A 15,382-nucleotide genomic window follows, 5' to 3' on the forward strand; every position below is an offset into this window, starting at 1 on the left:
TTGCACTCCATTGCCTTGAAGCATATCCAACGTCCCTTCAACTATACTAACTATATCAGCTGCTTCCCGTATAGCTGGAAACCATATGACCATTTAGCCCCTCTTCACATACTTACACTACTTACATTAGTAACATTAACACATTCTCTCGCTCCCACACCTTCTAGGCCCCCCCTTGTCTAGGCTGGTCTTGATCCTCATTCGTTGCCATCTAGTAACGCAGACTACGATTGGGATTTAACGTCAACGTACTTGTGGGCCTTTTCTTACCCATTTACAACTGCCAACTCTCCCAGCACCAGGGATAACATGGCGTGGCGTGGCATAGACGTATTGCCAGCTTCCAATCGTGGGACTAGTTCCCACATAGCCAGCCGTCCTTGTATTACATCTACGTAGGTCCTTTATATCTCTTTATTAAAGCTTTACTCGACGTTACCAGCGTACGTCTCTTGCCGAAGCTGGACACCTTTCTTTCCCGAGCCTCTCTACTAGTAGTCACTAGTAACGATATTAGTCGCTATTACTCGCATCTACCCTTCTCTACATCTAGTGCCTCAAAAGCACCAGCAACTAACCATTTTATCTCGTGACTGGATCCCTGATCGTTTCTGGTATCCTGGTCCGCGTCAAGGATTTGTCCGCGCTTCCTACTTCAACGCTTACTAGCAGATTCACCGAGTCTAGAAACGGGCATAGGTGACTCTTATAGGAACAGTTAGACCTAGTCACTTTCACTTACAAATCCTATCACGGCTAGTCTGCATTGCGTCTGCTATTTTCGGGGTTCGCTTCAACCAAGTGCTATAGTTTAATACTTGACCCGGCCGCTCTCAGGAGCTTCCCATAACTTCTCTTACCTCTATATGCCGTACTCCTCCCGGACCAAGGCGACAATACGAACACGCCCACTCTTACCTACTCTCTATCCACATAACTACCCCCGCCCGCTAAACTCTTACTCAATTTCGGCTTTCCTTTTTGGGGTTTATGTATCTGGGGTCTTCCAAACGTCAATATTCCCTTAGACAACCTTGACTTCTAGTCCGACGGCTTGAACACCAATCGAGGATCTAGGCGACAGCTTTCCTCAGTTTCGAGCGGGAAACTTGCCCCCAGACGTCTCTGCCTAAGAGAGGAACACAGAGGTCGTGCCTGGGATCCAACCCAGTCAAAAGGGGGGCTACTACTTCTCCAGAACCCGTAGTCCCAATTTAATCGCCCATACCCTCCTTCGATTATCGGTGTCATCTTCTCTGATGTGTGCGTCCTAATTCATTGACACGTGAACACCATATCTATAAATCCGCAACTCATGTCAGCTAAACTTTTCACCGGGCGTCTCCCGGGCGCTTGGAGACGAACAATTCACACATCTCGCTCGTTGAGGAAACCTATCAGTGAAAATGGGCCCGGTGCCGAACGAGCGTGGACCAACCCGGCGTATTACCACCCGAGGTGGACCGGGCGCTCCGTGTTTGCTTTGACAGCCACCGCTAGCCTATTAGGATTCGGACTTGCTTCTGCGACACTCCAAGGACCTCCTAAACGTACCGTTACACTTTTTGATAGTAAGACGCCAACGCCGCAATATGCATCATTAGATGAGATGGAGGACGTAAGTCTATCTGTTACCCTACTCCAGAAAAGCAAATGTGTACCAAGATAGAAAACCCACTAAGTCCCTTACTAAGTTCACTATAGGCATTAAAGGAGATTCGTCGAGAGCTTACCAAAAGTGGTGAGGAGGAAGACATCATCAGTACGGACCCAGAAGACCTTCTGGCTCATGGATATTCCGAATGGTCGACAACGAATCCGGATGGCTTACCGGTTGCTGTGGTGTACCCGCGTTCAACAGACCAGGTATCGATCATCGCCCGAGTTTGTTATAAATATCGGGTACCCATTATCCCCTATTCGGGAGGTTCGAGCTTGGAAGGAAACTTTTCGGCCCCTTTCGGTGGCATCAGCGTTGATTTCGCGTATATGGACCAAATCATCCAGTTTAACAAAGACGATATGGATATTGTCGTCCAACCAAGCATTGGTTGGCAAGATCTCAACGATCAGCTAAGCAGAATGGGTAGCGGTCTTTTCTTCCCTATTGATCCTGGTGAGCGAGCCTGGCCCCTGAAGTGAATTTACATCTTACCCCTATTTTGTGGGAGGCTTTTCCCTTTGGAAATAACATATCTCTTATCTTACCTACATTCATTCTCGAAATGAAACCTCGCGAAAAGAAAACCAACTAAACCATTTACTTTAGGTCCAAGCGCCAAAATTGGTGGCATGATCGGTACCAATTGTTCTGGCACAAATGCAGTTAAATACGGTACGATGAAAGATTGGGTTATCAACCTAACTGTAGTCTTGGCAGACGGGACTGTCATCAAGACGCGGAGACGTCCTAGAAAGAGTTCGGCAGGCTACAACCTCAACGGTTTGTTTGTTGGTTCCGAGGGGACCTTGGGCCTCGTGACTGAAGGTAGGTCTTGATCTTCCCACTTTTGTTATTTGTTACGATATAAATGCCTACTAACAATTTGTAAGCAACTCTAAAACTTGCCGTCGTTCCTGAGGAGTTCTCCGTGGCAGTAGTAACATTCCCCACAATCCGTGATGCCGCCTCCGCAGCAGCCGAGGTAATGCAGACAGGCGTCCCCATCGCAGCTATGGAAATCATGGACGAAGTCCAAATGAAGGTCGTCAACTTAGGTGGAGCTACCGCGCCCCGGGTATGGAAGGAAGAGCCGACGCTCTTCTTCAAGTTCGCAGGGACAAAGACCAGCGTGAAGGAAAACATCACCCGCGTCCAAGCCATCGCAAAGAATAATAAGGGCAGCAATTTTGAATTCGCCAAGGATCTCCGAGAGCAGAAGCTTCTGTGGTCGGCGAGGAAGGAGTCTCTATGGTCGATGCTGGCTCTGAGAAAGGAGGGCGAGGAAGTTTGTAAGTTCTCCCTCTCCGTTTCTGGTCCTTTAGACGTGTCTAGTTTTACGGCAAGCTATTCGCCTACAGCGGTCCTTGATATCCCTGATCGCTTAATTAAGACATAACAACCCTAATCCCCAGCTAACCAATTTCCACAGGGTCTACCGATGTCGCAGTCCCGTTCAGCAGGCTAGCAGACATTATCGAAGTCAGCAAGAAAGAGATGGACGACTTGGGTCTATTCGCCAGTATTCTAGGCCATATCGGGGACGGCAATTTCCACGAAAGCATTATCTACAACCGGACGAAGAAGGAGGAGCTCGATAAAGTAGAAAAGTGCGTGAAGAACATGGTCAAGCGAGCACTAGACATGGAGGGGACATGTACGGGAGAGCATTCTATCGGCTGGGGCAAAAAGGACTCGCTGCTATTAGAGGTTGGCCCAGATACGCTCGGAGTCATGAAGCAGATCAAGTCGGCGCTTGATCCCCTGTGGATTATGAACCCAGGAAAGATCATGGACTTGCCTTGATGTCGGTCCTCTTACCTATTCCCAATCTCTTGTGTTAAAGGGAAACAATCTCACACTTCGGCGCATGAGAGGATAATACATGGGACAAGTTTGCTGGTATGTTTTGCATATGGGTTATTGGAGAAAAAAAAAGTTGCTTGCCCCCTTTTTGGGGTTTGATTAGATATTAGGTAGCGGGTAAACAGGATCTTGCATACCTCGTTATGGGATAGGATCAATAGGGCCCTTTAAGATCTCATTGCAGATTTGTTTGCTATTATTTTCAGAGGTACCATTTACGAGCATGCGAATTGTTGGTGTTTTTAGTATCATTTAACCTAGAAATATTGCGTGAGGAATTCATCAAGCAAATGTTTATTATTGAGACCATCTCCTCCGTTTTAACAGATAAATAACTCTGCTGATATCAACATATCTTAGTTGCTATTTCTAACCACGAATTCTATGGTGGGTTTTATCGAATAATATTCTAAAAGGCATACTACTTCTTGATGCTCGAAAACTCGAATGCGGCCCTTCTTCTTCCCCATTGTTTATCTCGTTTACTATATTATATAGCAAATAGACACCGCAATATAATTGTTCTATCGTAATAATCCACCTAATACTATATTTTCCCAAGCTACTTAGGTCATCGAGTAATTTCTAACATTTTGGGGGACCCCGTAGAAACCCTTCTTTAAGTGACCATTCTCGTCAGGTTTGGATGCGAGGCCTTAGAAAATCATCAAATAATTATTCAACAGTCCCAAGATATATACATATACAAGGTTCTTATTTGATCCAGTTCCTTAACCAGTAGAAATCAAACAGTCATCTTCCCCGGTGTCGATTCTTCCAGAGGAAGTACAGAAGAGGAATACCTCCCCATTGTATACAACTCCTTTCCATATTTCAAGGGAACACCATTATCGTTAGCATGGTTCCAATACTATAATGTACCTAAGAGGTATGTAGCGATAATAAGATATCTAGTCGGGGTTTAGGATTGGTAGTACCAATCATCCGAACACAATAAATTTTAAGACGCTGGAACAACTTTGGTTTAATTTAGTATCTCATAGCTGTGTGAGTCACTATGCTGAGAGTAAATCCAAGGGTGAAGATATACGTGTGAGCAAGCGGTCTGCGGCGTTTCGGCTAGATGCAGGATGCTTTACATTATGAGTGGAAACATTTCAAAAGAATGTTGGTTTGCAAAAGTTACCCAACGTATAAAACACATATTCGGATGCCAAACGAGAATTTACGACTTGGTTGAGTGTTCAATGCCAATTTCCAGTAACAAATTCGGAGTAGGTGTGCCCTCGTATGTAGTACCTACCTTAGGAGGCATGTTTACTCGTCCCATCTCATCATCGTGGCAATTACCGATTCAATTCAGGGGAACAACATACGGCTCAGATACAATATTTATCTAATGTATGTACCTAAGGTAAGTACTTGGGTACTTGCTCGTAGAAAAGTTTGAGGAAGGAAGGATGGAAAGTAGTAAATCATTAATACCTTAGGAGGTAGTAATGCACCTGGTAGTTTAGGCGACAGCATCCTTCCCTTAACCAATTTACGCATCGCACACTAAACATCTTCATCCAGGTGTTTTTTTTTTCTCATTTCTAATTGAGCTTTCAACTTAAGCTCTACTAATATTTAACTATATTTTGTTTTCGGATCATTACCTTAATGGAATTCCTTCGTTAAACCAAACAAGACGCGCCACGTTAGTATATCGCGAGGTTTATTTCACCTATTCACACTCTTGCTGTCACTATCCTATTAATCAAGCAAGCACCTGTCAAACAACTTTAATCAAACACACCTGCCAATGTCTCTTTCAATTCCAAGTCTTCTTCCACCCCAATCATTCCCGCTTTACTACCCACTTGTGCAGTAACTGCTGCTTTCATTGAACAAGGACTCGGTCTTATAGTTTATTTCAGCTAACAAGGAACTCTATGTAGCTCTCAACCCGGCCTATTCCAAGTTTCACCTCACGCCTCCTAATATAATGGCTCGTGAAGCTCGCCAATACCGGGGAGGCTCGAGCTTACATCGGCCACCTGTTTCTCCGTTCTTTAGAAGCAATGTCCAAGTATCGGAAGAAGGAGGCGGTGTGTCTCCTGAGGATAATCTCTATCAATCGTCCAACAATACATTTCCACCTAATTCCAGGGGATCAAGAACCCGAAGATTTCCAAATCAGAATCGAGGTGGCTCCGGCCGTGCGCGTAGAGGAGCCCATAACCATTCTCGAAGAACACCCCCCGCTCGTGGTTTACATCAAGGGCAACAGCCACTTCGCAATACGGATGTGCAATCTTACCCTACAACACCTACTCCAGCACATCCCACATATGGGTCCGAGGTTCGCCGATCATCCAACATTATCGGCATTAAGCCTCAGTGGTCATCGTGGGCTGAGATCAGCCTCCGTATACGCGGTCTCCCTCCCGCTACCACCACATTTGATTTGTGGACTCATTTCAAGAAGGATGGGGAGGTTGTTTTTATCGAGCTCTTTGAAAAGAATGACGGGACTCGAGAAGGAGGTGGCCGTATCCGCTTCTCGCCGCCTCCTATCCGTCAATTCTGGGACAATGTTATGGTACTCAGCATTCAAGGTCAATCAGTCAAAGTGAAAGTCGAACTCGAGAAGGAGAGGCAGGAACGACGAATACCTGGCTCCAACAACCGTAGCTACCCGCCATTCTTGAGTATTGCAATGGTTGCGCTTCAATTCGGGGTGCTTGCGCATGAGGATGAGGTGATGCCAATGCGCACAATCCAAAACAACATGCGAGGTCAATTTTCCCTGGGATCTGATCTAAATTCAAAAAGACTAGAAATCACATTTGCATGCAGCATCACAGATCCACGTCGCGAAGACCCCAGTATAAAACACCCTTCACCCATCGGAGAAAAGGAACTTATGCTGCAATATAAAGCACAAGTTCCATTTATTAATGTAAAGAGGATCGTCTTTATAGACGTCGATGAGAATACATGGGCCCTACTTATCCACCTACCTAGCCCGCCCCTTTTCTATAGAAAATGTGATTACACCAACTCACATACAAGCAGCAAGAATATTTGGAAAGAGCAGGATGCTTGGAACCGAATTGTCGACATTGCTTATGATACATCATGGTTCATAGATGAACCCGTCTTATTATCCAGAACCAATCGGTTTATTAACATTGGAACATGGACTACTTACCGGCTTTTGTTCGCAAAGTCTTCTCTCGTTGCATGGGAGGAAATGAAAGCGGCTCTGCAGGAATTCAATATCTTTATAGATCACAAAAACTCAAATGATATTAAGATAGTTCCACCCTTGATATCAAGCTTCTGGGATGCACTTGAACCTCAACAGCCTGGCGCAGACACGTCTAAAGCTAATTTTGCCCTTCTCGCCGACATGGAAGACATCTATCTTCCCTACGACGTCCGATATCAGCTTGAAGCATGCATCTCTCAGGGTATTTTCAACGAGGTTAACATTACTACAGAGTTCCTCCGAAGGCTGGCAAACCTCTCGCGAGGTCGTACCCGACGTCGGGATAGAGCAAAAGACCTCTTGACGTATGTATTACAGTCACGCATCGGAAGTCGCATTGAGAGCCGGGATAAGTTGGATGTGAAAAGGATATACGATCCGATGTCACTTTTTGAAGACACAAAAGCGACGAGCCATTACCCGGAGATCTCACTCCCACGACACTGCATATGGGTACGAAAAGTAGTGATCACTCCTACAACAATATATCTTAGTAGCCCGGCACCAGAGCCGTCGAACCGCGTCCTACGTCAGTACATCAATTACGAAGACCGGTTTATACGTGTTCAATTCACAGATGAGCTCATCAAAGGTCGCATCTACTCGGATCCCGATACTACGCGGGACAATGCTCTATTTAATCGAGTATATAGAGTATTGCAGAATGGCATACAGATCGGCGGTCGTCATTTCCAGTATCTTGCCACTGGGAACTCTCAGTTTCGAGAACACGGCGCCTACTTCTTCTGCCCGGCAGACTTCTTAACCTGCGATAACATCCGGGCCTGGATGGGTGACGTTAATCACATCCGAGTCGTCGCCAAGTATGCCTCCCGGCTTGGACAATGCTTCTCGACAACGAGGATACCCAAAGCATCACCAATCGGCCAAGCAATTATACACATTAACGATATTGAACATGATGGTCGGTGCTTCACCGATGGAGTTGGGAAAATAGCATTTAGCCGTGCGAAGTTCCTCATGCAGAATCTTGACATGAGCAGGACCTCAAAAACTCTCCCGTCTGTCTTCCAGTTCAGGCTAGGGGGTAGTAAGGGAATTCTAGTACAGTGGCCCGATGTACCTTTCAACGAGGTTCACCTACGACCATCGCAGAAGAAGTTCAACGCAGTTTCGAAGGGGCTCGAGATTATTAAGACGTCTAGTTTTTCTGTCGCAACCTTAAATCGGCAGACTATTACTATTCTAAGCTGCCTTGGCGTACCAGACGAGGCTTTTGAGGAGATGATGAAGAAGCAGATCGCTGACTACGAGCGTGCCATGACCGACGCCGAATTTGCTATGCAAATACTCAGCAGATACGTTGATCAAAATGGCATCACCACGATAATGGCACAAATGATTGCGGATGGGTTCATGGAAACTAAAGAGCCCTTTTTTATGACCCTACTACACATTTGGCGTGCCTGGTCGATGAGACTGCTTCGTGAGAAGGCTCGTATTATGGTCGATAAAGGCGCATTTGTTTTTGGTTGCGCAGATGAGACTCGCACGTTACGAGGTCATTCCAATGCAACCGACTCTAGCCAGAGTAAAGACACGAATACCTTGCCGCAGATTTTCCTGCAAGTACCAAAGACGGGTGTTAGGCCAGGAGAGCCCGGTGAATACACCGTTATAACTGGAATATGCGTGCTCGGGCGGAACCCATCGCTCCATCCTGGAGATATTCGAGTAGTGGAGGCCGTAGACGTTCCGGCGTTAAGACACCTCCGCGACGTTGTTGTATTCCCCACGGTTGGAGACCGCGATATCCCCTCCATGTGTTCCGGGGGAGATCTTGACGGGGACGACTACTTTGTGATCTGGGATCCTCGGCTTATACCTACGGAGTGGAATCACCCCCCTATAGAGCACGATAGCCTCAAGCCAAAAGAACTCAATCGGGACGTAAAAGTAACGGATCTCATTTCATTTTTCGTGAGCTATATGAAGAATGACTCGCTCAGCACCATTGCCCATGCCCATCTAGCCAAGTGCGACGCATTAACCGATGGTCCCAAGCACCCGCAGTGCATCGAATTAGCACACCTACATTCCAATGCCGTCGACTACCCGAAAACCGGGCAGAAAGCTTACCTGAGAGCGTCGTTGCGGCCAAAAAAGTACCCGCACTTTATGGAGAAGGTGCCAAGTAGAACGTATCGTTCGATGAAGATTCTTGGTCGACTATACGACCAAGTGGCGCAGATTGAATTTAAACCCGAATTAGACAGCACATTCGACCAGAGAATCCTCCGTAGGTATTCGCTGAAAGACGAATTATTAAAGACGGTAAGGATGATAAAAAGGCAACATGATAAGGCTATGCGACAGATCATGAATCAGTATGATATTGAAACTGAATTCGAAGCCTGGTCAACATTTATGATGTCAAAACCGCGACTTGGAGGTGAATACAAGCGGCAGGAGAATATGGAACCGGTGATGACGAACCATAGAGAACGGTTCAGGGACGTTTGCATCAAGCTGGCGGGATCCAGAGATCCTGACGTCTTATATCCCGTGGTGGCAGCTACCTACCGCATCACATGGGAAGAAGTGCAGATCACACTGGGGCGGGGGCGGGCATCAGAAGCCGTGGGAGAGGAAAAATCGAGGACAGATGCGATGCCGTTGATTAGTTTCCCGTGGGTGTTTGAGTACGAGCTAGGTCGAATCGCCATGGCGAAGGACGAATTCGAATTAGAGGAAGTACCTCAGCCGACGACAGCACTATTAGATGATGATTACACAGGCGACGATGACGAATTTAAGCGAATCATTGGCATCAGTATCAATGACTCGGAGGAAATCGACGGCTTTAGAGACCTATATATCGGTCAAAGCGTAGAAGCGACCCAAGCCACAGAAGTGGTCGAGGAGCAATCTACTACGTACGAGGAGCTAGTGGAGCTGGAAGAGGACGAAGACACGGGTATGGATGCTCTAGCCAGGCTGGCCGACTAGGTTGCATGACAATATACCAAAATAGGAGTGGTTAGGATGGCGTATGAGACATGATGAGAGCAAGTTGACCTGCAAGAGGTTGGAGTTGTGCGATGTGCTCACGATCAGGAGGTGGTTTCAGTTGATTAGCTAAAGTAGCCGTGCACCATAGCTTGCTGTCTCTTGACTTAATAATATAGCAATGCATTCCCGATTTGAAGTAATACTCATCGTAAAGAAGGTTGAGAAAATAAAGTGGACAGTAAGCATCACGATATATCTTTGGCCTGTCAGTGCGAGGAATGATGGCTAAATGCATACGGCGAGATATGGTTAGGTACATAATAGGTACCTACCTAGGTAGGTTAGGTTAGGTAAGGTAGGTAAGTGCGGCGGAAGAGGGTTGATCCTCAAGCGAAAAAGCGAAAAAGTCTTGGCAACGCACAATTTCCCAATGCCGACTCGCCCCAACTTCAGGCCTCATCGCCCCTCGATTGAATGATTGATTGATTCGATAGAGCTTACGATATTCCGACGACTCAAGGAAAAATATCGCAATTCCTCTCGAGGTAAGTTAGATATTCATTTTTTAAAGCTTTGTAAATATTCAATTCTGTTATTTTTTTGGTCATAATTATATTTTATTAAGCTGTCCCGCACCAAAATTCATGAACAATCAACAAAAATAGCTAACCACTTTACTTACCATCCCACCCAGCTTATTAGCCCTTCTGCTCTCTCTCTCTCTCTCACCAACCATCCACCCCGAGCACCGGAATAGAGATTACCTCTGCCCACAACCATGGCGGACGTGCAGGAGATCCTTAAGAAGAAGTTCGGCGGTGCCGCGCCTTCGCGTACCGGTACGTAATATCGCCAAGTTTTTAATCTTGATCTTGATCTCTATCTCTATTAAAGAAGCAAGCGATTAATAAAAATTGTGGTGCGCAGGTGGAAAGGGAACCCCGCGACACAAGCAAAAGCGCAATGTTGCCCGAAGCGCCAACGACGACAAGAAGCTACAGGCTACCCTGAAGAAGCTCAACACTCAGCCTATCCAGGCTATCGAGGAGGTCAACATGTTCAAGAGCGACGGAAACGTCATTCACTTCTCCGCTCCTAAGGGTGAGTTTTTTTTTAAATTACCCATATGCACACATTATATATATCTATATATATAGATATAGAAATAGAATATAGAAATAAGTATAAAGGGTCATCCGCTAATACCTACATACCTACTAGTTCACGCCGCTGTCCCCTCCAACACATTCGCTATTTACGGCGCTGGTGAGGACAAGGAGCTTACAGAACTTGTCCCCGGCATCCTAAACCAGCTCGGACCCGACTCCCTAGCTTCTCTCCGAAAACTAGCTGAGAGCTACCAGAGCATGTCCAAGGAGTCCAAGGAGGCGGACGCGGACGCAGACGATGATGATATCCCCGACTTAGTCGCCGGCGAGAACTTCGAGAGCAAGGTCGAATAAACCACCTTTTTAATCGGCACACCTCACCTATTACAAGCGGACCAAAGATACCAGACTTACTCCCAACCCAACAACACCACCCAACCACCCTTTTCTCATTTTTACGAAACGGAAATGCTGTACGCGGAAAGATAAGATAATGGAACGGAACGCAAACAAAACAACGGGAATGAATATGGGACATTTGGTCGAATCCGGTTTGATGGTGGTCTTTCTCTCTCTCTCTCTCCCTGTCTCTCATGTTCTCTCTCTCTCGCGCGCAAGGAGGAAAGGTCGGAAAGGGAGTTCCTCGGTAGCTGTCCTTTTGCAATCAATTAAGGGCGATGGTGGGATTTTTCCCCTCCCCACACCCACCCACCATCGTCGTCATCATCATCATCATTTTAGGTAGTTTGGGCTGGGTGGCTGGATGGCTGGTTTCTGGGTCCGCGAGGGGCTCGGGCCTCCCCATTTCCCATTCCCATTCCCTACGGTAGCAACTTGCGTTTAGTCGTATTTTGTTCCTCCGCCAGGTTCTGCTAGCGGGTTTTTACCCTTAGATACGCAGGGCGTGGTTAGTGGGGAATCGATGCCACTGCTTGTGCGAAATAAGAAGAAATATGTTGTAAACGTGTTGTTGTTTATTGACTACCTCGTATGCTTGTCACTTGTGCACATTGTGCCTCTGAAGAGTATGTATACGAACTACCTAACCTGTCATACTGCCATATTTATAGGTTGAAGGACTCATCGCCTAGATTTCTTACCCAACCTTTTAGTGCTTCTGCTCTAGCCCTGTGTTTGGCCCGTCTTCGAGGCTCTAGCAATGCACAGCCCTTCATCTCGCCGTACGTTTCCGCGGTAAGCGCCCTCCGTATATCAGCAATGGCGGAAGTATTCATAGCCTCTCCCTCTCCCTCTTCCCCTTCTTCGTTATCTTCTCCCGCCTGTGGTAGAAGTAAATCAGCTACCTCTACGGCAAGTCCCCATATCCTCCGCCTCGAAGCAAAGCTAGCCCCTCGTGCGTCGGCCGCAGACTGCTTTCGCCCCTGTAGGATGCCGCCTAGCGTCGTTTCTTCGAGGCCGGAGCGAGTCCATGCTGCGGATATGTTGCTGGCTGAAACTTTCTGCGCGGCTGGTCTGTTCTGCTCATTGGTGGCGGCATGTTGGTTGGCGTTATTGGCGGTGGCTTGGGTTGCGGCCCGCTGAGAGAAGGCGAATTCGGATGATGTTGTTTTTACGGTAAAGGGGCGGAATGTATAAGGAGCTTCCCCTTCTCCTTTAAGCCGTTCTTCTTGCTCTTCCGCCGATGCCATACTTCTCATGCGTCCATCTATAGGGCAAGAGGAGAAGGATCGACGACAGGCGGATTCGGAGTACCGTGATTCCGGGAGGACTAGAGTATGTATGTAGACGTGACGCGGGTCAACGAGGAGTGCGGTTATAGATGAGAGCAGCGAGATACATTGTCGTAAAGCTAGTTTATCGGAGCACGACTTGGACAGCGTAGGAGGCGCATCCGAACGTGCGGGTTTCCGCCGGACGACGCCTAGTTGGGAGAAGTAGGCACGGCCGGGCAGGGAGGTTGAGGGGTCCGTGGTGGGAAGGGGGACAGAAGGGTTTGTTAAGGGTAATTCCCATGGCGTAGCATCCTCTTGGGCTTCCATTATCAGCTCCATGCTTGCATCGCCACAAGGTGCTTCAGAGCAGTACATGTGTAGGAGGACGTCCTCCCTCCAAGTGAAAGGCTGTCCGCGCCATTCGCTTCCTTGTCCTCCTGGCTCTCCTGCTCGGGTATCATCACGACAATAACTCGAAGCTATCTCATCGATAGTCCGCCATCGTAGAAACTCAGACGAACACCCCTGAGCTAATACCTTACACTCGTCGAGTACGAAGCGGTTAAACGCCCGTATAGTCAGCACTTCTGCATGCCAGTCGTGCAGTATGTTCCCCTGCGCTTGCGATACTTTGGACGTGGGGAGGCATTTCATGCCCGATCTAGACCGGTTCTATGTTAGGGTCTTCTTAAGTGTTTCTTTTGCCGCCAGGTGAATTTAATTTAGGGAATATGTGATTGATTTCGAGAGGCTGACCTACGCGAGGGCTAGACACTTGAGTTCACCATCTTTTCCTATTCTTAGGTATTAGTCTATGAGGACAAGATATTTTTCTATATACATGACGCAGTTGAGAGAGCTAAAACTAAGTAGGTACATGTAGGATAGACTAGTTAGAGGAAGGCCGTGATATATATATACCTTGAGCCACTATTCCAGCCAAAGGCACCCATTCCTTAAGCCCATTGCCTCTGACGAGTGGTTTCCTCTTTGCTGGAAGAGAATCGTAGTGTTTTTGTACTAGTGCAGCGATGTCGTCAGCTGTGACTGTCATTGGAGTAGGTATATTCGGGGCTTTGAGTCTTAGATGGTAAGTCTAAAGTAGCCAAGTGATGATGAATATTTAAAGAGCTTAAATTATGATAATATGATACTTAATGATAGATGCAACCAAAGGTTAGGTACAGAGCCTGAATATAACGTAGTGTTAGCGAAGCTTGAAGAGATAGGAGGAGAGGCTATATGAATATCGTAGTATGCAATAACCGAAGTATTGCGATAATAGAACTTACCTTGGTGTCTATCGGGTGTTTGCTCACCCACCAGCCACGCTCCACCATCTAAGCCACATCAAGCGAGACCCTAAAGCCTAAAGACCAACCCAAAAAAAAAGATGGGGCTTAGTCATGCAGCCCACACAAGTGCGCAACTTTGACATTTACGAAATTCGTCCTCTTAACACAATCCAACCAAAACCACCTCGAAACCACTAACCTCACAGCAGTCAACCGAGTTCTCAGCGCACAACAACCGCCACCATGAGAACTTACGACGACTCTTTCTCCGGTCAGAGGATCTACCCTGGCAAGGTACGCACACACACACTCCCTAATTCGATTCCGTATTTCCCGACCAATACATTGATTGATTGCTCCAATTGCTCCAATTGCTGCAATCCTCGAGGAGGACCAAGAAAATAAGAATAAAGAGGAGGATGAAGGCGGTGGGATAATACGTAATACGTACTAACGCTACTATCACAATAGGGTAAGCTCTACGTCCGAGGCGACAGCAAAGTCTTCCGATTCCAGAACGGCAAGTCCGAGTCGCTCTTCTTACAGCGAAAGAACCCCCGCCGAATCTCATGGACCGTTCTCTACCGACGACAACACCGCAAGGGTGTCTCTGAGGTACGCTCTCCCATTCGCGTCTCTCGGGTCGATGATGACGAAATTTAAATCATTCCGTCACCGAGGACAGACATCTATCTACGTAGCCATATCAAGAGACGGTACGCTAACCCCCGCCACAGGAAGTCACCAAGAAGCGCACGCGCCGCACCGTCAAGGCCCAGCGACCCATCGTCGGTGCTCCCCTCGAAGTGATCAAGGAGAAGCGATCGATGCGACCCGAGGCCCGCTCCGCCGCCCGCGCCCAAGCCATCAAGGAGTCCAAGGAGAAGAAGCAGGAGGCCGCCGCCGCCAAGAAGTCGGAGAAGGCCAAGAAGGCTACCACCGCCGCCAAGGGCCAGACCCAGCGCATCGTCGGCAAGCAGAGTGCCCGCGGCGCCCAGACCAAGATCCAGGCCAACACCCGCTAAGCCAGCCAGCCCCCTGTCTGTCTGTCAAAGTCGAGTTGGGGTCATGGGGTTTTGGTTCGGGGGTTGTTAGGTCAATCTTCTGGCGAGGATTCCTAGGGTGAAGGGTTTTTTAACGTAGTGGTACGAGGACAAAAAGAGAGAAAGGGGTGATGATGATACGGCATAGCATCTCTAGTGTTGTTGTAGTAAGCCCTCTTGCGTCCGGCGGCGTCTTGGGTGGGAAACAGTTTTCTTCCTCGATTGCGAATAAAGAGAAAACCTTCACGTAGCACACACACACATATGTATTCGGTTGGGGGGGAATGCATAGAATCTCTCATGGTTAATATGGTCATGGGAATTCTAAACCTGGTAGCTTCATAATACCAGCTCGTTCTACGGTCTGAATTCGTACATCTCGCGGTCCCCTTTTTGCCATGTGAAACGAGATATTTTGTTACTGAATTTCAAGTCCAAGTACCCGAGTGCGCATCTATCAAATACCTATCTTATGAAATAACACACACCAAAAACATGCATTATTCAGACCTTTGTCGGCAAACTTATACAGTACGATACATAAGA

At 47.3% G+C, this 15,382-nt stretch overlaps 4 protein-coding genes across 4 annotated transcripts; 3 read left to right on the top strand and 1 right to left on the bottom strand.

Moving 5' to 3' along the window:
* Positions 1 to 1,406: 1,406 nt before the first annotated feature.
* Positions 1,407 to 9,713, top strand: F5Y00DRAFT_253376 (RNA dependent RNA polymerase-domain-containing protein; the record flags this gene model as incomplete). Its single annotated transcript, XM_048010045.1, has 11 exons — positions 1,407 to 1,458; positions 1,539 to 1,618; positions 1,705 to 2,116; positions 2,270 to 2,488; positions 2,554 to 2,948; positions 3,152 to 3,426; positions 4,493 to 4,509; positions 5,809 to 6,357; positions 6,412 to 7,048; positions 7,112 to 9,585; positions 9,616 to 9,713. The coding sequence occupies 11 exons, from the start codon at positions 1,407 to 1,409 to the stop codon at positions 9,711 to 9,713; spliced, it is 5,208 nt and encodes a 1,735-aa protein (XP_047864339.1).
* Positions 9,714 to 10,158: 445 nt separating this feature from the next.
* Positions 10,159 to 11,788, top strand: F5Y00DRAFT_238311 (NAC domain-containing protein). The gene is made up of 4 exons (XM_048007941.1): positions 10,159 to 10,261; positions 10,411 to 10,555; positions 10,644 to 10,817; positions 10,938 to 11,788. Exons 2-4 carry the CDS (start codon positions 10,495 to 10,497, stop codon positions 11,177 to 11,179), a joined length of 477 nt encoding a protein of 158 aa, XP_047864340.1. The 5' UTR covers positions 10,159 to 10,261; positions 10,411 to 10,494; the 3' UTR covers positions 11,180 to 11,788.
* Positions 11,789 to 11,840: 52 nt separating this feature from the next.
* Positions 11,841 to 13,714, bottom strand: F5Y00DRAFT_238312 (adenosine deaminase/editase). Its single transcript, XM_048007942.1, has 2 exons — positions 13,420 to 13,714; positions 11,841 to 13,292 (listed from the first exon to the last, which is right to left on the bottom strand). The coding sequence occupies exon 2, from the start codon at positions 13,150 to 13,152 to the stop codon at positions 11,890 to 11,892; it is 1,263 nt and encodes a 420-aa protein (XP_047864341.1). The 5' UTR covers positions 13,153 to 13,292; positions 13,420 to 13,714; the 3' UTR covers positions 11,841 to 11,889.
* A 253-nt stretch (positions 13,715 to 13,967) lies between these two features.
* On the top strand, positions 13,968 to 15,342 carry F5Y00DRAFT_238314 (60S ribosomal protein L24a). The gene is made up of 3 exons (XM_048007943.1): positions 13,968 to 14,085; positions 14,263 to 14,403; positions 14,526 to 15,342. The coding sequence occupies exons 1-3, from the start codon at positions 14,037 to 14,039 to the stop codon at positions 14,816 to 14,818; spliced, it is 483 nt and encodes a 160-aa protein (XP_047864342.1). The 5' UTR covers positions 13,968 to 14,036; the 3' UTR covers positions 14,819 to 15,342.
* Positions 15,343 to 15,382: the final 40 nt, after the last annotated feature.

This window comes from Daldinia vernicosa, assembly GCF_022497035.1.
Source record: "Daldinia vernicosa strain CBS 139.73 unplaced genomic scaffold F5Y00scaffold_26, whole genome shotgun sequence".
Taxonomy (NCBI): Eukaryota; Fungi; Ascomycota; class Sordariomycetes; order Xylariales; family Hypoxylaceae; genus Daldinia; species Daldinia vernicosa.